We start from the raw sequence: 24,228 nt of genomic DNA on the forward strand, positions 1-24,228 counted from the left end.
GGTCCAATGAACAATGTAGCTGGCAACCATATCCAGTCAAATAGGGCTTGTGCCACAGAAATTACTGAAATTCTATATTAGCCCTCTGAGGAAGCATTTTCTTGAAACCCAGAAACTCAGCGTACATTCGGCCCACAGGAACTCCTCAGCCAATTCACTACTAGAAAGCAAGTGTGCAATGATGAGTTTGTCCCCGCTATTTTTTTTTCTTTTGGAGACTAATCCCTTCCAATACACACATTACAGCCTTCAGTGTGTGATAAAAACTGCTGTTTCAGCAGAGGGCGAGCCAGCATACATCATATTGTGTTATGACAGCTGGCAGAGAATCTACCCCCCTCCCCACCTCAGCTGGCTAAAAATAATTCTATCTCCCTTATACAGCTGCAGATATGCTTAGGAGTGAGATCCAGGTAGTCTGCCCCCTCTCCGCTGCATGAATGAAAATAAATGAGCGGACAAACTCGCAACAAATGTATTCAAATCACAGAACTTTTAGCAGAGAAGAATCGGTCCTGGAAAAGTATTTAATGGCAGTCCTTCTCTCCAAAGAGAAAAAAAAAGAGAAAGGCATGTTGCAATTCATTCCTGTTTATTTACAGCCACAACACATACAATGTACAGGGGGGAAGTTTAAAAAAAGGGGGGGAAGATCCTGTTCAGATGACTCTTAAATTAAATTAATTTTGCCACACGAGTCCTGCTAAAAGTATTCTGTGGCAGACACAGTCCTTGTTCAGAGCTGAGTTTCCATCTCAAAAGGCCTGTCTCAGGAGAGTTGGGGCAGCCAATGGACGGTTTGGAGTGAGCCAATTCAACTCTCCACTCCTGATCCACTGGTGATATGTTCCCTTGAGACTGTTGAGAATAGTGGGCAGCTTTTTACACCAATATGCAGGAAAGGAGGAAAGTCCATTTTTAGATGGGAGCAGTTCCATATTAGCTGCCAAAGGGAAGGTCGCAGCCAGGCTCCATCACTTTGCTTCTGCTTGGGAGTCAAACAAGCAGCTGCAGCTGCCGGTCATTCTCACTCCAGTCCCTTTCAGCTCTGCTGGTAATACTGATTGTAGTTCCATGTGTTCTGATACCCATAGCCACTGTAGTTCTGCAAACAGAACATATCAAGGTCCCCAAAGAGAAAAATGTTTTGCTACAGAATTCAACCAACAGCATCTCCCCCTCACCTCAGCTTATTAACATCTGATAATTGTATATTAAAAAAGTACGTGAACTGGATTTTTCTAATATGAATTTTTTAATTAGCTGGGTAAAAGGTTTTCAGGTAACTGTCTTAAGTTATTGACAGCCCACATTCCCACACATGCTGGTACAAATTTCTTGGATCTATCTGCAAACACTTGCTCATGCAGGGCAGAAAATAGTACTTAAAAATATGGAAGACATCGTATTATTAGAAATGGGTGAAAATGGACCAGCCTTCATGTACAGATCTACTCTCCTGGTGGCATTTCAAATCGCTGCTTCAACATACGGTTTATGAATAAGCAATCCAAATGTCCAACAGCAATCCACTCCTAGCCTAAATGTTCTCCCCCCAAGAGGTCTCGCTGAACCCTATACAACCACTTTAAATTGAAGCTCTTTGTGTAAACATTCTGGTCGGAACTAATTTGGAGAAGGTATAAGAGTGTGCATTGCTTGGCACATCCAAGTTTCTGAACAGGGTCCAAGAGCTGTTCTGTGCTGCTGCGTCCTGCTGTGACTCACCTGGTACCAGGTGTTGTAGTTGTAAGCTCCAGTTCCGCTGTTGCTCACATCTGTCGCCATCAAAGGCGTGATGCCCGTTGTCGGAGCAACTGCAAGATTGCCTCCTGCGGCAGCCTCTTCGAATCTAATTCGCTTCTCATCTGCCTCATCAGAACTGCTTGAAATATTTTTGGGAAAAAAGCAGTGTCAGCCCACATCCTGCCACAGAGAATCTGTTCACCCTGCTGTATTAAGTAGCTTAACAGTCCTGGCTTCCACAAAGGGGGCTATTATATTACTATGACAGTTGGGAACACACCTGTACTGCATAATGCAGGTCACATTTCCCCGTGGCTTGGGTTGGGAGGTGAAATCCCACCACTGATTACACCTCAGTGTCCAGAATGTATTTTTAAAAACTGATTCAAATGTACATTTCACTGGTGCTTCTGCAACATGCAGGCTTCATTCCTAACCAAGATGTTTATGTTTGTATTAAATAAATAGGCCATATTGCTTTCAGTCCTGACACAGCGAACATGTCTCTGTATAGGAGTTAGAGAAGTAACAGGAGCACAAGAGCAGAGTGAGCATTTATATAACCCTACCAAAAATGCAGCAAAACCCACTAGCCACATGATAGGCAACCAATTTTGTGGAAACTCCAAACAGAATTAAAAATACTGAGGGATGTCTGCTTCCTTGTTTGAAATCTCTCTACTGGAGAGGAACTGAAACATCAAACAAAGCAGGATAAAATCACAACAAAAACGACCGGCATCTGTTCGTTATCTCACACAGATGGGCAAGAGTAACACTACCTAGTACAGTGGTGCTGAACCTATGGCACTCCATATGTTCATGGACTACAATCCCCATCAGCCCCTGCCAGCATGGTTCATGAACATCTGGAGTGCCATAAGTTCGCCACCATGGACCTAGTGTATTATACAACATTTTACAAGATTCAAAGCTCCTCTCAAGCTCAATCCTGGTATTCCTTACAACAGGATGGTTAAGAGAGGTTATAGTATTATTACTAGTGGGGGCGAAGGGAAGCTGAGACAAGACAGAGTGAATTGGGTACGGCCATATGGGAGGGAGAGTAGCTCAGCAGAAGAGTCCCTTTTGCATGCTCAGAAGTCCCGGGTTCATTTCCTGATGTGTGGTTTATAGGTGATCAGGCGACAGTTGCTGGAAAACGCCTTTCTTCAGACAACACTGAACCAGATCAACTAATGGGTAAATCAGGGGTCTGCAACCTGCGGCTCTCCATTTGTTCATGGACTACAATTCCCATCAGCCCCTGCCAGCATGGCAAATCAGGGGCTGATGGGAATTGTAGTCCATGAACATCTGGAGAGCCACAGGTTGCAGACCCCTGGAGTAAATCATTAAAGCAGTCTCCTGTGCTGGTACATTTAATGCCATTCAGTGAGTCCATAGCAGAGGGGAGATGCAAACTGGGAATTTGTTATTCTGTGGCTCATTCTCCATCACACTAACCCTTCACAGATGTGCACTTTAATGCTAACACTACAGAAGACCAACAGATTTTGCTCCTGAGTAAACAAGCCAGGAACTCCAGCAAGCAAGTTTACATTGGTTATTTCCTTGACATGCCAGCAGAGAGGACTACTCCCTGAGAACAGCAGCAGGGGTCAGCTTCCTTCCTTACCCATTTTCCAGGAGTCTCTTCCTCATAATTTGTTGGTTCAGGAGCTTCTGGTGCTCATCATATGAAGTCAACAAGCTAGGGATAAAGAGAAAGACCTTCAGCCAAGAACACTGGGTCACGTGTTCCCTTCTGGACTGGAGAGACAAAAACTCTTCAGCACTCTGAAGGCCACTCTGCCCTTCCCGTCACCTGTTTATGCTGGACCCAAAGTCCTCAAGAAACTCCACCCTGCGCTGGGAGAAAATGATCTTCGTCTCCAATGGGAGGCCACTGGTCAGGGCTCGGTCAAAGCTGCTCATGGTATTGCCCTCATTCTGCCGGACATCAGCGCTAAACTCCATCTCCAAGAGATTGGCATAGAGCTTGGCATTATCCTACCATAAAGGAAAAGAGGAAGAAAGATTAGGCAGGCCAAGAAAAGCACTAGAAGAAAAAATTCCTCCTCTGGCAACTTGATCTCAGAGCACCAAGAGAGCTGGCAGCTCACAGTTTTAATGGTTATCTGCCTTAGTGAAGCCAATCACAAACTTTGGAATCTTGCAGAAATTGCAACATTTTTTGTGGGGGTCCAAAGACCAGGGTTGAAGAAGGAAGCAAACAGATGTGGATGTATAATAAGGATGAAGACAGACTGCCCCTCCACTGTTTTGACCTTGGTTTGTACTTCTTAAGGAAGAAGAAAAGAAGAAGAGGAGTTTGGATTTATGTCCCCCCTTTCTCTCCTGTAGGAGACTCAAAGGGGCTTACAATCTCCTTGTCCTCCCCCCCCCCCTCACAACAAACACCCTGTGAGGTGGGTGGGGCTGAGAGAACTCCAAAAAGCTGTGACTAGCCCAAGGTCACCCAGCTGGCGTGTGTGGGAGTGTACAGGCTAATCTGAATTCCCCAGATAAGCCTCCAAAACTCAAGTGGCAGAGCTGGGAATCAAACCCGGTTCCTCCAGATCAGAGTGCACCTGCTCTTAGCCACTACGCCACTGCTGCTCCCTTGCCACTCCCTACGCCACTGCCGACCCTTGCCGGAAGAGAGAAGACCTCACCCAACCTAGGGAACTGTTTACTCAGCTGGCTGCAGAATCCTGCAATGTTTCAAAGACCAACAGATTTTTCTAAGGAACCATAGCCAGTTTGGGGTGCTGTATAGTTTCTGGGCTGTATGGCCGTGTTCTAGCAGCATTTTCTCCTGATGTTTCGCCTGCATCTGTGGCTGGCATCTTCAAAGGATCTTCTGAAGATGCCAGCCACAGATGCAGGCGAAATGTCAGGAGAGAATGCTGCTAGAACACGGTCATATAGCCCAGAAACCATACAGCACCCCAGCGATTCCGGCCGTGAAAGCCTTTGACAATACATAGCCACTTTGCCAGTGTTAGTGGTCTACAAAAATTGATGCCACCAAAAATAGAAGTGGTTAATCTTTAAGATGCCACTTGACTCTACTGTTTCTCTGTCACCGATTTAACAGGGGCTCCTCCAGCTTCTGCTTGCTGAAGTGTCACTGGTGGTTCATGACACAATGCCAAAGACAGAATTTGATGAAAGAGCATCATCTCGAGAGAAAATGTCAAACATGGCACCTTTCCTACTGAAGTGTGGAAGCCAGAAAATAAATCCCACTCTGGAATCTGCTGCTCAGAGCAACAGCATCTTCTGAATTAATACTCTAAAGATGGTTCAGCTAAGATGTGTCCAAGTGCGTCTGCATGACTGCAAAAATAGAAGCTCTGGCTTTTGAAACTTTAGAAGACAAATGTTGTCCGGGGTGGTTTCCGTGTCAAAAGATAGGCACTGGCATCAACACAACTTGTGTGGCCTAGCCAATTCAAACCAGGTGTGCGCAGTGACTACATGACCAATGCACACCAAGTGGCCCTTCAGGAACTGCAAAGAGACACTGAGAACAGAATATGGCCTTATTTAGTCGCCATTGGTAAATCCCAGCTTTCCCATTCCCAAGATTGAGTGATAGGCTGTGCAAACCTGAACCATACCTAAAACCTGAAGACCCCCATCACAGTTTCACTACTCCAAAGCCTCCTGGCATTCCTTTCTTCTAAAGTAAGGCTAGTTATCCAGCTGATTAGGTCAAGCCCCCAATAGTTCAGGAAGGGCTATGTAAATTGTTTGCATCCTCTCCTGGCTGACAGGTTCACATCAAGAGCTTCGTTCCTAGCGCTGGGCTTCTCGAGGCCTAGTGCCGCTTGTTACAAGTGGATTATTTAAGATGGATAAAGGAAAGTCTTCCACAACCTCGGCTTTATCCATAAAGAAGGACAAAGAAATGAGTGCAAGGCTTCCCCAAGGGTAGAGTGCTCCCTTTCCTGGTGGCAAGGCAGGAAACCAGTAGGAGCTGGAAAGGACAGGGAATCCAGAAGTTCTGGATTCCCCAGTTCCTACTAGGACAGACCACACACCTCAGGGGATCTGCTGATTCCCTCTGGAATTGTGGCGGAAGCTGCCTCTACGCCAAAGGGCACTGCAGAGGCTTCCAAGATCTCACCTCCAGCCGTCAGCAAAGAACCATCCTGGACACTTCCTTCCAGTCCCCTCCTTCCCACAGGGAACTGGTTGGGGTAAAAGTATGGCCCAGGGGAACTTGTTGTCCTGCTGGCCACTATTTTGGTTTGTTTGTTTTATTCAGCAAGCCGCAAAGCATTTCCCACACCTCCCCACTATTCCTTACTGGATCTTTCTCCAATGCCTCCAAGAGGATCTTCCGTGCTTTGATCAGATTCTTCTGCACTTTCAACACCTGCCGAGCCAGTTTGACCGAGTAAAACGACGACACAGGCATCCCCTCGTTGTCCCGGATGGCCTCAGTTAAGAGTGCTTCTGCCCCCTCCATGTTTCCCTGGCGGCGTTCCAAGCTCACCCGCCGCAAGCGCACCATAGCAAGACCAGGCACAAAATCCTCAAACGACTTCAAGATGCGGCGGGCTTCCTCCAATTCTCCTATGGGGTTTGGGGGAGAGAGAGAAAGGGATGAAAAAAATAAAAGCAACTCACTGAGTGCCGTGAATTTTATGGGATGGTTAAGATTATTATCCCGGGCATACGAGAGACTCTGCTACAATCTCCATATGGAACTGCAAGGCAAGCCTAGCTAATATGGCCCATAAAACCTTCACAGGTAGCACATCCTTTTTGTCAGAACATTGCGACTCAGGCGTAGAAGGTTTTATGGGCAATGGGGACCCATGTGTCGTTTCCCACACCTGGAGGGGCATCTGGATCCCAGCACATGATTACTCCTCCTGTCTCACTTTTGCTATTTTGATAGAGAAAAGCATTGGGGGAGAAGGTCAGTGCTGCTTATGGCCTCTCTCTGGGGTGGGCAGACGGTGGTGGATAAATCCAAAACCAACTTTTCCCAGCCTTTTTCATAGCATACTAGAAATCATTCTGGTCTTTATGTGCCACCATGATTTGGATGGCCCAGGCTAGCCTGATCTTGTTAGATCTCAGAAGCCAAGCAGGATCCGCCCTGGTCTGTACTTGGATGGGAGTCCATCAAGGAAACACAGTTTGTGATGCAGAGGCAGGCAATGGCAAACTACTCCTGTTTGACTATTGCCTGGAAAACCCCACCAGAGTTAGCTGTAAGTTGACAAAAAGGAAAAAGCCAGTTTTCATAGCTTGGCATAGATTTATTTCAGCTTTTTGAGCCTCACAGAAACATTTGGCCAATACAGAGCCCTGCAAAACCACAAGAACTACCTTAATGTGGTCAAGTATGGGATATTATTACTGCCAGATGGACAGTAAAAGCCATGAAGGAGGAGCGACAGGTGTACCTTGTCTCTCTTCAAACGCTGCCCACAGGAGGTGGATGTTGGGCTTCCGAGGAAGGTGGTAACAGCAAGCTCGCTGGAAGACACTCCTGGATCCGGCAATGCTGTGACTCTCCAGGTACCTCGTATACTAGATCAGGAAATGGGAAGTGGACGGAAACAAGAGACAAGAGAAGCAGGCAAAACTCAAAGGCTGGCCCTGTGCAGAATACAAGGAACTCTGGTACAGTAGCTTGTATTGAGAAGGTTTTATGGTTAACTCACATTGACAAGGGCTTAACACACCTCTCTCCAGGATTTCCTGCACCCTCTTAGGCAGAGGTACGAAAGACGGGCAGATAAAAAAAAAACAGCAGCAGAATTCAGAAGAAGCTTGTTAGAATTGTTTTTCCAGAACACAGAAGAAATTTTAAAAAACAGAAGTCCCCAAGAAGCATTAAGAAATACGCAAGGTCAGAGCTTGGGCTTGATGCTCAACAAGACTGGGCAGCAGAGGAAGCCCTTCCAATACCTGGAACTGGCTGTTGGACACAAGGGAATGCTGCCAACACTTCCCTTCAACATTACAGAATTGGTTGTGCAAAGGATTTATCTCACTGCTAGAGAAGCTATAGATTTCTCTCATTTACTAAGTGATGTCTGTGCATGAATGTGTGGGTTTAAGAAAGCATGCCCAGAAGGATCTGCTCACTCCTTCCCACATTCAGTTGACCCCGGAAGGAAGCAGGTTCTCCTGGCTACCTCTCTTTGCCACTGCCCCCCCTCCCACCCCCACCTGGTCATCTCTGGTTACTTCTCTGTTCACTTCTCAACTCAGCAGCTAGTTTTCCCAAGGAGCTGAGAAGGTAGAGAAGCTGCCAGAAAAGATAGTTAACATTTTTTTTGCTGTCAAATCACAACTTAACACAGTGTTTTCAAGCCAAGAGACATTCAGAGATGGTTGGCTATTGCCTGCCTCCACATCACGCCCCTGGCATTGCTTGGAGGTCTCCCATCCAAATACTCGCCAGGGCCAAGGTTGAGAGTGCGTGACTGGCCCAAGGTCACCCAGCAAGTTTCTGTGGCAGAGGGGTGGGGATGGGATTCGACCTGGGTTTTCCAGATCCTAGTTGGATACTTTAACCTCTACACCATGCTGGCTCTCAGAGTCAACAGGGTGTTGTTGTTTTTTTTAAAGGAAGACCACAGAGATGGAAAGGCAGCCAAGGGTTGTATAATCTCCTCCCCCCATCTTAGAGGCAGTTTCCACATTTTGAACAAGCAAACCATGGTTTATGTACAGTGTGATTTTTGACAGAATGGGGGGTAAATAAGGAGCAGATAAGGGGACAGAGGCTCTTCTGCTACAGATGAAACTTGAACAGCCTCCCACTTCCAAACGAGACTACTTCTATAGTATGCGGGCTCAAGGTCTGCGCTACATCTCCCCGCTGAATATTTCCAGCTATCTTGCATGCTATAAACCTGGTTTGGACAAGGGAGTGTACCAGAAGACCTCATTGTCAATTTTGGCACTTTGTTTTTGCTCCTCCTACCTGAGGAAGGAAGGGAAGGCTGAACCTGCCTTGCCAGAGAAAAAGAATGAGGTTTCCTACATCTAGCACCAGCTACCTCATGTACTTTTAATAGACAAAAAATACTGAAAACCTTTCGATTAAAAGCAATAGCTGCAGTATCTTCAATGAGATGGCCGCTCTCCAGGTGCAGTGGGGCTGTCTGCATTAACTGCAACTTCTGATGCTTCGTTGGGGTACAGAGAAGGAGATCCCCCAGCTATTTATAACAGAGCCAGCCTGATTCACACATGTAAACCTAGGAAGGGGTCTCGTACCTTGATCCAGAATTCCTCGTAGAGCGCACAGGCAATTACACAGCGTTCAAAGAGTACAATGGTGCGCTCGTGTGAGCCACTGGCTATCTCAAAATCCAAATAGTCACGCCAGTTCCGCAGCTGTGCACGCTCCAGTGGTTTTACGTGGAAGTAGGGTCTCTTAATCTAAAGCAGAACAAGATAAACAAAACAATGATTAGCAAAACAAGAGTTGAGGAAATTACAAGGGAAGAATGGAGGAAGTTCTATTGAGCAGCTGATAAGTGCAAGGAAAGTAAGCAGAGCATAAGGGACTTCTGTTTTTGCTGAATTGCTCTGTTCTATTCTCCCCTTGTGTCCTATATTGCCTGCACTGGAAGCCAGGATTAGCTTCCATATTTCCTTTGGGAGTTCTGGTCAACACTGTGAAAAATTAAGCACTTGCAGCCATTGCAAGCAGGGATTTGCACAAGGCTGGCAATGGTCTCTGTAACGCCAGGTTGCAAACAGGGGTGTTTCTATGAAAAACAGTGCCTAGGACAAGCAATTAAAACTCCTCTCCCTCCCCTGCAGCCGGGGGGGGGGGTGTTAAACTGTATGTGCTGTCTCCAGGAATTGCGAGGCAGAGCCCCCAGTTCAACACTGGGTAGAGTTCTTCGTGGGAAGGGGGCCAAGCAGTCGAGGGGGACCCCCTTCAAGTAACGCCCAAGGCATACATCATTGCTGCCCAACCCAAGATACGCTCTGGCAGCCAATAGTGTTAAGCACTAAATCTATTTGCAAATGCAAGTGCAACAGAGCACCTTGAAGCACAACTGAAGCAGCTCCCCCAACCACCTCACTTGTTCCCTTCTGGCATTCACAGCCAGACATGTTGGCATACCCTTAACATGCCACAGCCATAGAATAGAAAAAAAATCAGGAAGCAAAGAAGGCCAAGATGCTGATTGTAGCATCTGCACTATAAAGTCACAGAATAGCTGGGGGCATCTCAGGAGGATTCAGTTTCCCCTTTTTTAGAAGCACAAAGCATCCTCTATATGCCACAAAACACCAGTCCTGACTCATGGCTCCGCTATACGAACCCCTTCCTCAAAATTCCAACGCTTGCTGACTTCGGCTTCATTCTGAGAATGGATCTGTTGGCGGATTGAAATCACGAGTTCCCGGATCTTGTCTTGGTCCATATGGCCCTGAAATCCAAAAGCAGTGAACTCAGTGCCTGGTGGTTTCCAGAAAACACACCAACATTCTCAAGCACTCCCTACTTTACTGGATCAGTCAAAATACTTGTCTAGTCATGCATTCACCTCCAACAACATGCTCTCTACATCTGTGAAAGGAAGCAAATATCTGCCTGCTGCCTGCACCACTGCAGAGGGAGGGATGAGTGACAAGTGGACCCCATGTGGCTGTGACAGGTCACAGGGGGCAACAAGATGCAAGAAGAAGAAGAGTTTGGATTTATACCCTCCCTTTCTCAACGGTAAGGTGTCTCAAAGTGGCTTACAAACTCCTTCCTTTCCCCTTCCCACAAAAGACACCTTGTCAGGTAGGTGGGGCTGAGTGAGTTCTGAGAGAACTGTGACTAGCCCAAGGTCACCCAGCAGACTTCTTGTGGAGGAACAAGGAAATAAATCCAGCTCACCAGATATGAGTCTGCTGCATCATGTGCAGGAGTGGGGAATCAAACCCAGTTCTCTTAACCACTACACCACACTGGTGGGTGCTTAAAAAAAGGAAGAGCACTGCCACGCAAGGTGGCAGTGGGATCCAACACACACCTCTCTCTGGCAGACCTGGGATATATGGAACGCATACACCAAAGTCCCTCGTTTAAAGAGTAAAACAATGGTACTCAGGCAGCTGTATCAGTGTCTTTGACAAGGAGCAAAACCAGGCTACATGTGCATTATTGGTTTAAACCTTGCAGTGCATGTAAGCCAGGTTCTCTTTGTTAATGAAAGACTTGCAGACAAGCGGCCGGCATCATGGTGCCTGCCCAGACTCCCACTGCTGCCCAACAAGGTTTAAAATGTAGAAATTATGCAGTGGCTTTTTCTGCATACTAAAACTATGAGAGTTCTAAGATAAGTGGCTCCCTAAACACCCAAGAATTTGAGAAAGAGAAGAAGCTCCAGCACTACCCACCAATATTTGGCCTGTATCGCCGACTCCAGTCTCCTGTGTGACTTCTGGCTTCAGTGGTAGGTCCTCCCCAGGCGGAGCCTCCTCTGCCTCCACTTCTGTGGTCTTGGCCCCTGTCTCAGAAGCCATCTTCGACTGCAGCCACAGCAGCTCCTCGGTGGACAGGATGTCCTTGGGGTGGTGGCTGGCCACGTGTTCCTTGAACCTGTGCCATGTGTGAAATGTTGCCGGTTCAGAAGCTGACCTAGCAGGAGGCCCATCCTGAGCCACCTGAGCTTCTCAAGCCAAGCCTTGCTTGCAGGGGGCTTGGAAGTGGTAGATGATGGCATTTCTGTGCTGTGCAGGTGACCAAGTACTGGAGCCAGGGTTTAAGCGCAGAGGATGCGAAAGTGGAACACTTCACTGGGGTTTGGGTAGATCCAGAGAGAAATACGCTGACCAATGCTGCAAGCCCATTTCTACATTATTGCTTATGCCATTTCAGAAATGAAATGCTTTTTTTCTTGTTTAGAAGAACAGGAAGGGGAAGTTGACAGGTTTGTACTGGCCCCAGACATACTATATTTGGGACCTGGCTAGAACTAGCATAACGTAATAGACTGTTTGGAGTGCTTCACATGTTTGTTGTCAGTGTAACCAATCCCATATTGCACAGGAGGTCAGAGAGAGAGAGAGAGAGAGAAGGATCGGTTTTAAAGCAGAGGTAAAATATGAACTAGGAACTTCCCAGTTCACAGTGCTGTATGTGCATGTTAAAGATGTGAGCCAAGAGCCAGGAAGCTGCTAGTTCACTTCTCAGTTCCACTATGAGGCTGTGCAGCTTCAAAGTTTCTACCAGATTTCCAGATCTGTAGAAATGGATAAAGGGTGAACTGAAATGGTTAACAAGAGGTACTCCAAACACTTTGGAAAAATTGTAAGATGAAAAGTAAAAAAAGAAAAGAAAAAAAGGACATGACTGTTTGGTTTGCATCAGGAAGACACTAATTTTTGCTCAACCTATTAATTTCATACAATCTGGCTGTTTATATAGGAAGAAGATATATATAGGAAGAAGATATATTTTTCAAAATACTGTAGAAATGTCATCAGAATGAACAGACACATCATGGCTGTGACCACACAAAGTATTTCCAATCCAATGTTGACAATGGCACACATCTTGATGGAAGGGAATGAGATACAAAAATCATAAAACTTCTCAGCCAAAAAAGGGAAGGAGATAAAAAGAGAGAGATTCCAGACAGGAATCCAAATCCACAATCCTTTTGGGACTGTCCCTACAAAAGTTACACAGATGGCCAAGAGTTATGCTTACATCTCTCCAAAGGACTGCACCATATTTGGGGCCTTGAGTTCCACGGTTTGTTCACACCGGTTTTCCTTTTCACACAGGTTTGTACCTCATCAGGGAACCAATAGCTACGACGCAGCATCCTCTCCCAAGGACACATGGCAGCTCCCAAAGGAGATGAGGAAGCCCATCTTGTGACACTTGTAATTCTTAACTCTTCCCCTGGGCAGGTCCTAGAAAAGATTTACCTTTCCCAATGATGGCTGTACATCTGAGTTGGCATGGTGAGCACCCGGTCATAAATCGCTGTGATGGCCTTCAGGTTACCCTGTTCTCTCTCCCATTCCACATACATCTCCCAGAGTTTGTCTGAACGGAAATCCACTCCTGCAGCAGCTATAGAGGATTCAAATGTGCTGCAAGAGATAGGAGTCATAGGAGGGTATTATTCACCTAGTAATCAGCTACATGCAAATATACCTATGCCCATTACCAATTTTAGGCAAGTCCTCCAAACCCTTCTCTGCATCAGTTTCCCATCTCACCCTTCAATCTTGTCTTGTAGCTGTAAATATTCCAAGCTTTAATTTATTGTTATGGGGTCTTTAGCCAGCAAACAAAAATAACATAGTAAACAAGCTGTACCCACAGACAGCAAGGATAACACTGGAGAATTAAAAAAAACCAAAATAATATTAAAACTCTTAAGAACAGGACTTCAATAAACCTCCTTGGAGACCTGTGAACTGCAGGCTTTCTACAGTAGGCAGAACTTTGCAACTTGGCTTGATATTTGGGAATTCTCTTTGGAAAGAGGACAGCCAAGCCTTGCTTTCTGGCTTGGGAACTTTTCAAGAATTGAATGGATAAACTTTGATCATGCCTCCTTAAAGTGTATATAGTGGAGGAACATGTGCTCCATTGACTCTACTTCCCCTGTTTGGCATGGACATAATCTTTCAGCATAGGTGATTTTTTTTAATTGCCTTCTAAGATTGCTGAGGGTGGAGTACCTCGCCAGGGTGAACACCCTTCTATAACTGCTGATCTCCAACAAAGATAGATACAGTGCCAGGGAAAGAATATATCTGGCTTCTCAGAATGTCCCTTTGATGTTCCGTGTTCTATTCTTTGTGTGACGAGTTGTTTTGCTTGCCAAAAAAACCAACTGCAAAAGGGCATGCAGGGAGAAACCTAAACTCTCAAGACTAAATCAAACTGCTCCGAGCCACATGGATTGGAATTTGTTCAGCCAAGAATGTTAACAAGAACAGTATTCACACCAAGCTCAGAATTTGAGAATGCAGTAGAAGCAAGCCTTTATTGGCATAGAGAATTTGAGAATGGATGCCAAACTCATATCTAGAAAATACTGGCTTGCCTTCTTTTTTAAAGGCAGTGCCCATGGCTAAAAAGTGCCCATGGTTAGTGCTCATGGTTATAAAGACAAACTAGAAAGCCACATTTAGTGAAATCTCTTCAGGTCTTGAGTTTTCTTCCTAATTATGAGATGAGAGGAAGGATTCAGCACATGATATAGCTCCTTGCCCCTCCCCAAAGACTAACAGATTATGCAAAATAAGCAAACTTTTGCACATTTGCATCACTTTATTACTAGCCGAGGAATTCAAATGAGGGAAGGGGACAACAATTTTTTCCAAGCCAGAGCACACTCAGTGCTGATCAAAGGAAACTGTATCCTGGTTCTGAGAAAAAGGAGTCTTGATTCCCGCACTGGGAATGTCCTGCTGTGGTTCACTACAATGCTGCAATGCAAGGCAGACATATTGCTTTGGCTGCCTGACTCCAGAACAGTGAAAATCAGGAGCCTCAGAACAGTGAAAACCAGGATAGAACCTGGCTGGAGTTATGGATTCTGAAGCTTTGCCGCTCGCAAGTCAAGCGGGAGCTATTACATATTATCTGTTGAGCAAAAGAATGTAACCTGGAAAAGTTACTTATGCGATTCTACAGCATCACGTTATATGCAAGTGTGCAACAGAAGGCTGAAATTCACTCCAGCTTTTGTCAATAACATAAAGCCCTCTGAAGAAAGCTTATATGTACCAAAATTGCTCTCTTCATGTTTGCCTGTTTGTTCTTCCATGAGGAGGGGATTTGGTGCCATGTCACAAGCAATCCTGGCTTCTTAATTGTGGGAAAATTTCCCCCCAAGAATCTTTTCCCAACTATCCCTGTCTATCCTAGCTATTTTTAGAATGTATATCCTGACATCTTCCCTAGAAGGGATTGGAGGCAATTCACCATAAAGTTACTAAAAATGTACTCACTATAACAAAGTAAAATAATTCCTCTCCTCACAGCATTTATGTTGCCCCTTCTTCCCATCCCAAGCCCCTACACAGATTCTGATTCTTCCTCCATCTACATCCAAGCTCTGTAACAACCTACCCACGGATCTTCTGAAGTGAGTCTGGGAGATTCATATCCAAGGTAGACTCAAGGAAGGTGATGTAATGAATCCACAAGTCCATACTGAGAGGGATAGACTGCAATCCCCGCTGGAAAACCTGTGTAGAAAATTAATAAAATATCAGTATTGTATACATTTTCTAGTGATAGAAAGCTGGGAAAAGGTTAAAAATATAACCCCCCCACCCCCCCACCCCAAAAAAAGCCTGGAAAGTTTTGGGAGGGAAGGTTTTTTTTAGAGGACTTTCTTTTAATTTTTCAGATTGAAAACACTGGAAAATTTGGGGGAGCACTGAAAAAACCTATGACATATTTTCTCTCTTAGAATGAATTAAATATTTCTAAGGCAATATTTTTTACTCAAAATTTACAGAATCAAACAGTCAGGAAATGTTCATTTTTTCAATGGAAGGGAATGTTCATTTTTTTCAACTGAAAAACTGGGAAGTCTGAGAGAACAGTTTAAAAACTTATACTGTAGACATAAAAATATTCAAAAATGGTTTTTTTTTGTTTAAATGTAAATTTTGGCCACCATTTTCTATTAATATTAATTGGCACCAACTAATAGTGTGTTCGATAAAAAATATATTATGAAAGAGTTCCGAATTTTCAATAATATAAAGTTCAGCTTAATATCCAAACATGTTGGTTGTCCCATCTATTGTGACTGAGTGAGCTGCTGCTCGTTTACCAAGTTTGTTTTCCCCCTTCAACTTTTTCTCCCCCTCTCAGGCTACGCTTAGGCAATGCAGGGAGCAGTTCGCAACACTTTTTGAAGTACTGGGCCATATCTGCAATTTTTCTTACAGAATAGAAAAATATTTATACTTTCAAATATCATAAATATGCCAAACAGTACAATGTTATATGCTAACTTCTTTATTTAGATTATTTACAGCCCCAGCCTGCCTTTTTAACTGAGACTCAAACGCAGATTACACAGTCAATACATTTTATGTTTTTAAAACAGTAAAGGCAGTTTAGGTTTGATAGAAAGTAAGTATGGTATAAATTTCAGTTTTTCTCAAAATTTCCTTTACTTGCGAAAAAAAGTTCAACATTTCCAGAAGTTTTACATTCCTAGGAGGGATGAGCCCTGAGCCGGACAGCCCACACTAGTCTGATCTTGTCTGATCTCAGAAGCTAAGCAGGGTCAGCCATGATGAGGACTTGGAGAGGAGACCACCACAGAAGCCCAGGATGGCTACACACGAGGCAGGCAAGGGCAAACCAGCTCTGAATGACTTTTGCTTTGAAAACCCTCCAGGATCACTATTAGTCAGCTACAACTTTATGAAAAACAAAAAGAAGCTCTCTCTCCTCCATTCACATTTACAGGAAACTTCAGTTCCTTTATTTCTTCAGGGGAACCAGGAATCACTTTTTGAGGATGCAGCTAAATGGGAAAATTTTGCTTCAGTGTGACTGCCACATTAGGAGTAAAGATTTCCCCTCCCAGCATATCACACAAGCTGGCGTGACTCACTTCTTTGAGACTTCTAGAGCTGCTTGCCCAGCAGGACTGTTAAGCACTGCACCTCTCCATAGAATATAACACAAACACACTGTGGTACACAAGCAAGGGAATGGGGTAGACGACCCACAAGGCCTGCAATATTTCAGACAGCAGGTGGTGGATTCCGGATTTGAATATTCCTTTACACCGAAACTTACAAACGTACTGAAAAGAAGCACAAGAGAGAAAGGTTCCATCCCCTCTCCTCACTCGCTGTGTTGATTTTCTACTTGCAAGGAATTCTTAACCGAGTCAGCATTCCACAATGAGATCCTCCACCTGCAGTCTGAAACAGTGCACCCTATTCCATCTCCACAGCATTCTGCCACCTCATTCTCATGCATGTGTGAATCAAGCTAGTGGTCTGAGCTGCATGACAGTAAATTCAGGGTAGGGGAGATGAGAGCAAAGTGCCTTCCTTTTAACCCTTTACCTCCTCTGTTTCCTTGATGAAGTCAAAGCGACGCTCCATGTCTGCATACTTCTTCCAGTAGCCGTAGCAGTAAGGGTAACGTAGGAAGAAGCTATCGAAAGCTTTGCGGGCTGCGTAAATGTGATTCTGCAGGAGTGGTAAATAGAACAATGTTGATGGTTTAAAAACATCAAGGAGGAACATACAAATACACAAAACGTACCACTGTAACAGGGGGAAGGAGAGAATGAAGCTGCAGATGCAAATACAAGTCCAATAAGAAAAATACCATGAGCATACATTAAGCATCCAGGTCAATGCTAACTGCGTTTATTGGCACCGCCCTCCAGGGTCTCAGGCAAGAACATTCTTACCTATGCCCTCTTAAGTGAAGATTCCAGGGACTGAAGCCAGGACTGATGGAATGCAACATAGGTACACTATCACTGAGCTAGAGAACCTCCCCTACCAATGATATTGTATGACTGTAGGGAACAAACAGAGGATAACCCTGAGGTACAACCTAAATAAACTGCATAAAATCATTATCTGGACTGAGATCTATTATTCAGGGGCTTTCCCCTTCTAGTACTGGGGTCCATTGAGGAGACCTAAGTACATAATTAAATAGGCCTCTGAAGGGAGAGATAGAGGCTGTTAGTCTAAGCCAGAACCCTGTCAAGTTGCCATGTTTGGGAGGGCGGGAATTCTCTGAGAGCACTTTCGCTTTTAAGAACGTAAGAACATAAGAACAAGCCAGCTGGATCAGACCAGAGTCCATCTAGCCCAGCTCTCTGCTACTAGCAGTGGCCCACCAGGTGCCATTGGGAGCTCACATGCAGGATGTGAAAGCAATGGCCTTCTGCGGCTGTTGCTCCCGAGGACCTGGACTGTTAAGGCATTTGCAATCTCAGATCAAAGAGGTTTGAGGTGTGCGGCTGGGAAGAGCCTCCAGACTGGACACTACTAACTCTGTTGCTCCCATGTGGGGGTGGGGATTGTGATATCCATATTATCAACTGTTCTGGCGTGCTTTCGCCAGAACTGTCTTTCTACTGTTCCTGACCATCCTTCAATAAAATCCTTTGAACCTCACAAGTGTTTTATTGCCCAAGCGGGGGATTGACAAAACCACAGAAAAGAGCCCTGCATTTGAAAAAAGGAGGGCTTGTCTACAAAAAAAATGGACAGTCACTATGAATTTGTTTCTTAAGATGTCCCACAATTCTTTGAGAGTCTGACAGCCAGAAGATCTCAAGTAAATTCTCATTATATGGCTTTTTTTTCCTGTACAGGTCATTCATCTGATGAGCATGCCATGATTGAATCATGATCATATTGTATGCCTATTTGCATAAGCCAATTAGATTAGAGTTCCATGGAGTGTGTATAATACCCTAATTGGAAAAAAGGCAGGGGAGGGAGGAGTTCGCTGTCATAGTACTTTCTCAATAATTCCCCCAACTGGCAGGGAATGCTTTCGGATACAGCACGTTGAAAACTGCCAGGGGTTAGTTGGAGAGGATGGTACTTGGTTGCTATTCAATAACTGACATGCTGAGCTTGCCTTGATGCAAACCTTGACAAGTCTTTCTAAAACACATTTCTGTTCCTCTAAATTTGTAGACTGTTTATTCTATGTTCTGCAAGGTTCCAAAGATTATGTATTTTAGGTTCCATGGGATTTAATTCATATAATTTTGGAATCTTTGCTTCTTGAGCTTAACTCAGCCCATGTGGAAGACTAAGACCATTTACCCCAAGGGAGATGACTATTCAGTACCCATACAATGTTCCTTAGAAAGGAATCAAAGGCAGCAAAGAGATCACTGTGGTGTTCCTCAAGCGAGATGTTTAAAAATTCCACATAGACCATAACACACTTTGTTCACACTCGTTATAAAAAATTAACTTGCGCCGCCACTTCCTTCAATCCAACCACCAGAACCAAAATCAGCTCCAGGCTAAGCAATGCAAGCAGCACAGGGATTAAAAGCTATCGGTTTGTTTCTGCTAGAAAAATAACTGCTGCTTAGACTGGAGGCACAGGGAAGACAGTGGTCACTACGAACAGTTGGCTGGTGAACCAAGCCGAATTAAAACATGGATCTGAAAGACATGTTTTTGCTGTCTCCTGAAAATGACACCTCTGAAGAATTATGTGGGTTTGATTTCCACTCAGCTTCCTTGTATTGCCTCTGAAGCGGCTTACAAAACATAAACGAGAAATACAACAGCAAAGGTGATAAAATTAACTCCAATATGCATTCTTATAATCCCCTCCAAATGAAACTAAAAGTCACACAATTGTGCAACACAATTTCTTAATCCAGGGATTTCCAAACAAAAGTAGGCATTTTTATTAGTTTCTAGGAGACAACAGCAAATAGGCCAAATGGGACTTCCTAGGCAGGAAGCTTCACAGGTGGAGCTCCAGTATCAAGGTGGCTATAGCCGGTATTATTGACTGCTGGGCTTCTAAAAATGATGGAATCTCGCATTGCCTTAAAGCATGGGTGGAACACAAGATGCTCCTTCAAAAAACTAATTATCAGGTTGTGTACAACTTTAAAGGTTAGAACTAAGACTCTAATTTGTGTCTGGACTTGTTGGCAATCTGAACTGATCTTTAATGAACCCTGATGTACAAACCCTTGGGTCAGTCCTAGTTTGAAGCCTGGCCACCAATTTCTGGATCAAAAGCATTCTGGAAGCTCCCAAAATTTTTAAAAGCATTCCCATGGACAGCAAATTACAGAAAAACAAAGACATGAACTACAGTGTCTTTTATCTTTTAAGGCAGGGCTGAGCTAGGGCACTAGGAATGTAGATAAAATAATTCCTTGTTTTAGTTGCAACCCAAGTATCAAGCATATCTGGTCAAGAGATCTCTCCTCCCCATTACACCAATGGCTGCTTTAGAGGGAATGCAATCCTCTGTTCACTTTATTCTAAAAGTGATAGGCCTGCCATTCATCAGGCTAACTGGAAACAACTTCAGTTAATCACCCACTTCTAGCCAGTTCTCGACCCAAGGCACCAATTCTGGGCAACCTCTGCCTCTGCCAGGCTCAAGGAAAACAATATGCAATTAGAAATGATTACCATACTGCTGGTGCTAAACATCAAAATCTCCTTCGTCTGAAGGTCTGGTGCTGTTGTAGAGTCAAAGCCATTACCCCTTACAATCCGAGCTCTTCACAAATTTATTTATTTATTTATTTATTGGTTAGGTTTATATACCGCCCTCCCCCGGAGGGCTCAGGGCGGTGAAATGGCAAGAGTAGTTATGTGGTGCAGCACCTACTGGGCATGAACATTTCCTGATGATGGGTAACAGTGAAAAAGCCATACCTGAATGCTTCTGCATTAAAAAAAACCCCTATCTGTGGAAATTTAGCCTATCAGGTAGAAGGAGTGCAGTAAATTTCGTTGTGCGTGCACAATGACAATAAAATGCTTATGCTAAAAATGCTTATGTCTAGACCCCTTAACATGCTACTTTTGTATGTGCAAGACATTTATTTTTTTCACGTGGGGCAGCATTATACTATCTGATCCCCAGAAAAGAGGCTGCTGATTATGAGGCTTGGTTCTTAAGACCCAGGCACTGAACTCTGCACTTCAGAGGACCACCACCAGGACTCCTAGACAACTTCCGATGGTTCCTCAAAACTAAAAGCCTCTCCGCTTACCTCTTGCTCCACATACTGAAGCAGTTCAGTCCACGCGGTGAAGTCGAGTGGGTTCTCTTGAGCTGCTCTCCAGTACCGCTCAAACTCCAGAGGGTATGTAATGGAGACCTCCTCCATGGGAGGGTTAAGCGGTACATGCAACACCACATCAGGGGCAGGTAGCTGAGGGGCTTCTTCCTTGGAAACTTCAGATTTCAGCACTGGAGTACTGGCCTCCATGGTGACTCCATTGCAGCCTTGCACAGGTGTTGTCTCATCTGGATTTGGTGCACCGTTGCTCGCTGGCTTAGGAATCACATCTTGTTCAGGGCCTACAGCTTTCAAGAGCAAATACAGAAATGAAGTTTCTAAACAACAGGTTTGGTAGCCATCACATACAGAGGTCTATGATTCCCTATGCTGCTCTGAGAATAGGGTGCATGAAAGCGAGCAGTACTACACCTCAACTATTACCATAGTATCCTCTGGCATTTTATCAGTGAGAACCACCACCTCCCGCCTCTCATCTTAACTCTGCCAAAAAAACTAGCATTCTCCCACAGCTCCACACACAGCTGCTCTTTCCCAGATCAAATTTCTGTAGCACCTCACTAGAACATACGGTACTTCACAATAACTGTTATTACAGTACAGACTCATTTACAAGAGTTAAATAAAAATGATAAGCAAAGACTATAAAATTATTTCCATACAATATAAAATTGAAGTGAGCAATATAAAATAATACATTAATAAGCTAAAACTATAAATTCATATCTTCATTAACTTAGCAGGTCTAATTCTTAATGCATGGAATCATAGAGTTGGAAGAGACCCAAAGGGCCATGAAGTGCAACCCCCTGCAATGCAGAAACACACAATCAAAGCACTCTTGAGATGGCCATCCAGCCTCTCTTTAAAAAACCCCAAAGAAGGAGACTCCAGCACCCTCCGAGGTAGTGCATTCCACTGTCATACAGCCCTTATTGTCAGGAAGTTTTTCCTGATGTTTAGGTGGCATCTGTTTTCTTTCACCTTGAACCCATTACTCCTGGTCCTAGTGTCTGGAGCAGCAGAATACAAGTTTGCTCCCTCACCAACATGACATCCCTTCAAATATCTAGACATGGCTATCATGTCACCTCTTAACCTTCTCTTCACCAAACTAAACATCCCCAGCTCCCTAAGTCTCTCTTCATAGGGATGGATTCCAGACCTTTTACCATTTTGGTTGACCTTCAGATAGGAATTTTGCCACAGCTAAGGTTAATTTAAAAACTCTATCCTACAAAATATATTTTACCAAGAGCGGTTCAGAACATAAATCTTTAGTTTATCCAAGGCAGTATCAATTTCTCATGAGGCAGATTATACAAAGGCCATTTAAGCAAAATGTGTAACGCCATTTCAATATCATTGTTAACATATGTATTACATATATGTGCGTAGTATATGACATCTTCAGAGGCATGTCACAGTAAGATGTGTTTCTCTCTGTGGCACAGCCATTGTGCCATGCCTCTGAAGATGTCAGTCATAGATGTGGGCGAAACGTTAGGTCAAACTACCAGAACGCAGTCACACAATCCAGAAAACTCACAACTCCCAGCTGATTCCAGACACGAAAGCCTCCAACAATACATTGAAAATACACTGACATTTTTGGGGAGGCTGGCTGCTGAATCTGCCCCTCTCTGTTGCCTTATGTACCATCTGCTTACTTGAACATCAGCCGGTCCCCTCCCAGGGTATAATGCCGGACATCATCTATTTAGTTAATTATGGATGGGTTATTACTGCTACTGTTTTTATTGTATTGTATTTATTGTTTTAATTGGGATTATTAGATTTGTGTCTTTTTAAATTACATTGTATTGGTTGTCATGTTTATAGACTGCCCTGAGCCCTTTGGGGGGGAGGGCGGTTTACCAAATTAAATACATACATACATACATACATACATACATACATACATACATACATACATACATACATACATAAAAAAAAACCAGAAGGCTGTAAATAGGACTCTGCTGTCATTTATGTTTCATGCTCTTGGAAGTCTAAAAATACCGCTGATTCTGATGCAAGCTGGGGGAGAAAAGCTCGTCGAGTCCTATTGAACAGAACCACCACCATTACTAGCCGAGCCAGCCTTACAGGAAAACCATCTGTACAAGTGACATCCGCTGGACATTTAGGGAGCATTTAGGGAGCATGGAAACCAGGCGCACCACAGCGACGGCACAGGCCTGGTATTCAGAAGATAAAGGAGGAGGCGCTCCCAGAAGAAGCACGCGTGGCCGTGGAGCCTCCGCCTCCAGGAGCAGCCCAGCTTTGAAGTTGTAGGGATGAGGGAGGCGTGAGTCCGACTTTTGAAAAGAGAGCTCTGGCTGAGGTGAGGCGGACCCCGTCGCCAACCTTCCGGGGGCTTCGGTCCCCTTCTCCCACCCACGGTCACCTCAGCGGACGGGCACCTCTCACCTGCCTCTGCTTTGACCCCCAGGTCTCCCTCGCAGCCCTCAGTCCCGCCACGGGTTGGGCTGGCTGGCCCCTCAGGCCCCTCCGCCGCCATCTTAGCGCGGCCGCCACACAGATGGTCCGCAGGCCGTCGTCGACACTCCCGCTAAATTGCGCTGCGCCTGCGCGGCCTTGGGACCTGGAAGTGAAAATGAAGACGGCCGGGGCGGGAAGACAGCGACCCGGAAGCACTTATGAAGAAACTGGTTGCATGGTAAGGGAGGTGACCATGCTTCGGAACGAAGGAAATGGGTAGAAGGAGTTGATCCCTAAAGCACCTTACCCTTATAGGTTGGTAACCCCGAATATGGAGATTGTATACCTTAGTAGGAAAAGAAAAAAAAACCCAACATGAGATGGATTGACTCTGTAAAGGACGCCACTGCCCTCAGTTTGCAAGACGTGGCCATTTTTTTTACCCTGCCGCTATTAGTGAAACCTAGTAATGCAGCAGGTTAGATATAATGAGTATATTTAAAATTATATATATACACTGCCACAGTAAAAGGGGAAACCACACATTTTGCAAATCACCATATCCATTTATATACTTTACAAACAAGCATACTAGTAATTCCAAATGTGGGTCATGTGAAGTGTGGTGACAACAAAATCAGGTAAGCCTCTACCTAGGCCCATTGGATAGCAACCAAGGTTACATCCCCATACAGTAGGCAGAAGATCTAACATGTTGCAGAGCTGTGAGCTCTCTCATGCACCTTTTATTTTAAAGCCATTTTATCAGTCTCCTTCAAACACCAATTTGATAGATGACTTTCTTCCCCCAACTTTTTCTCTGTGGAAAAAAACCCCTGGATATTTAAGGGATTTTTTAAAAAAATATGTTAACATTTAAGAGTAAGTAAAATTTATTTTAAGACAGGGTTTTTAAATAGTTTTTTCTGCTCTTCTGAATGCTTTCTAATGAGAAATCAGTTCCTGTATACTGTAGATTACAACTTTTAAATTATCATTCCTCCATCTTCCACAGCATGCAGTAAAAATGAGAATATACTTACCAAAAATAAAGAAACTACTTAATAGGTAAAGTAATTAGACAAGGCTGAGATGATTCAAATCTCTACCTAGGTTCAAATCTCTACCCACCCCTTAAAGCTTACTGGGCTGAAGGTGGTCATTCTCAATCTTGCATACTTAACAAGCCTGGAAGTATAATTGAGAAGAGGAAACTCACAGTCTGCCCTGAGCTTCTCATAGGAAAATCCAAATAAAAATAAAGAGA

The 24,228-nt window shown here is 44.4% G+C and overlaps 1 protein-coding gene across 3 annotated transcripts; it reads right to left on the minus strand.

The window, feature by feature from the left end:
* Positions 1-575: 575 nt before the first annotated feature.
* On the minus strand, positions 576-23,104 carry LOC125443244 (pre-mRNA-processing factor 39-like). 3 transcript variants are annotated; one of them, XM_048515238.1, is made up of 14 exons: positions 22,950-23,104; positions 20,487-20,803; positions 16,813-16,938; positions 14,840-14,958; positions 12,676-12,843; positions 11,137-11,338; positions 10,071-10,178; positions 9,007-9,171; positions 7,179-7,305; positions 6,068-6,336; positions 3,575-3,759; positions 3,386-3,460; positions 1,729-1,882; positions 576-1,105 (listed from the first exon to the last, which is right to left on the minus strand). In XM_048515238.1, the coding sequence occupies exons 1-14, from the start codon at positions 23,038-23,040 to the stop codon at positions 1,043-1,045; spliced, it is 2,169 nt and encodes a 722-aa protein (XP_048371195.1). In that variant the 5' UTR covers positions 23,041-23,104; the 3' UTR covers positions 576-1,042. The 3 variants fall into 3 exon arrangements, with proteins under 3 accessions (XP_048371195.1, XP_048371187.1, XP_048371204.1); XM_048515230.1 differs by having other exon boundaries at positions 1,729-1,885; XM_048515247.1 differs by having other exon boundaries at positions 1,729-1,885; positions 20,487-20,797; positions 22,950-23,098.
* Positions 23,105-24,228: the final 1,124 nt, after the last annotated feature.

Source organism: Sphaerodactylus townsendi, linkage group LG01 (genome assembly GCF_021028975.2).
Source record: "Sphaerodactylus townsendi isolate TG3544 linkage group LG01, MPM_Stown_v2.3, whole genome shotgun sequence".
Taxonomy (NCBI): Eukaryota; Metazoa; Chordata; class Lepidosauria; order Squamata; family Sphaerodactylidae; genus Sphaerodactylus; species Sphaerodactylus townsendi.

What these genes read in the sequence shown, in the direction of transcription:
- LOC125443244 (XM_048515230.1), bottom strand. Translation starts at nt 23,040, where the DNA reads ATGGCGGCGGAGGGGCCTGAGGGGCCAGCCAGCCCAACCCGTGGCGGG. An exon ending in TTCAGTATGTGGAGCAAGAG is followed by an intron (nt 16,939 to 20,486) that starts GTAAGCGGAGAG and finishes CCACTCCTGCAG; the next exon opens with AATCACATTTACGCAGCCCG. An exon ending in TCATCAAGGAAACAGAGGAG is followed by an intron (nt 14,959 to 16,812) that starts GTAAAGGGTTAA and finishes TTTTCTACACAG; the next exon opens with GTTTTCCAGCGGGGATTGCA.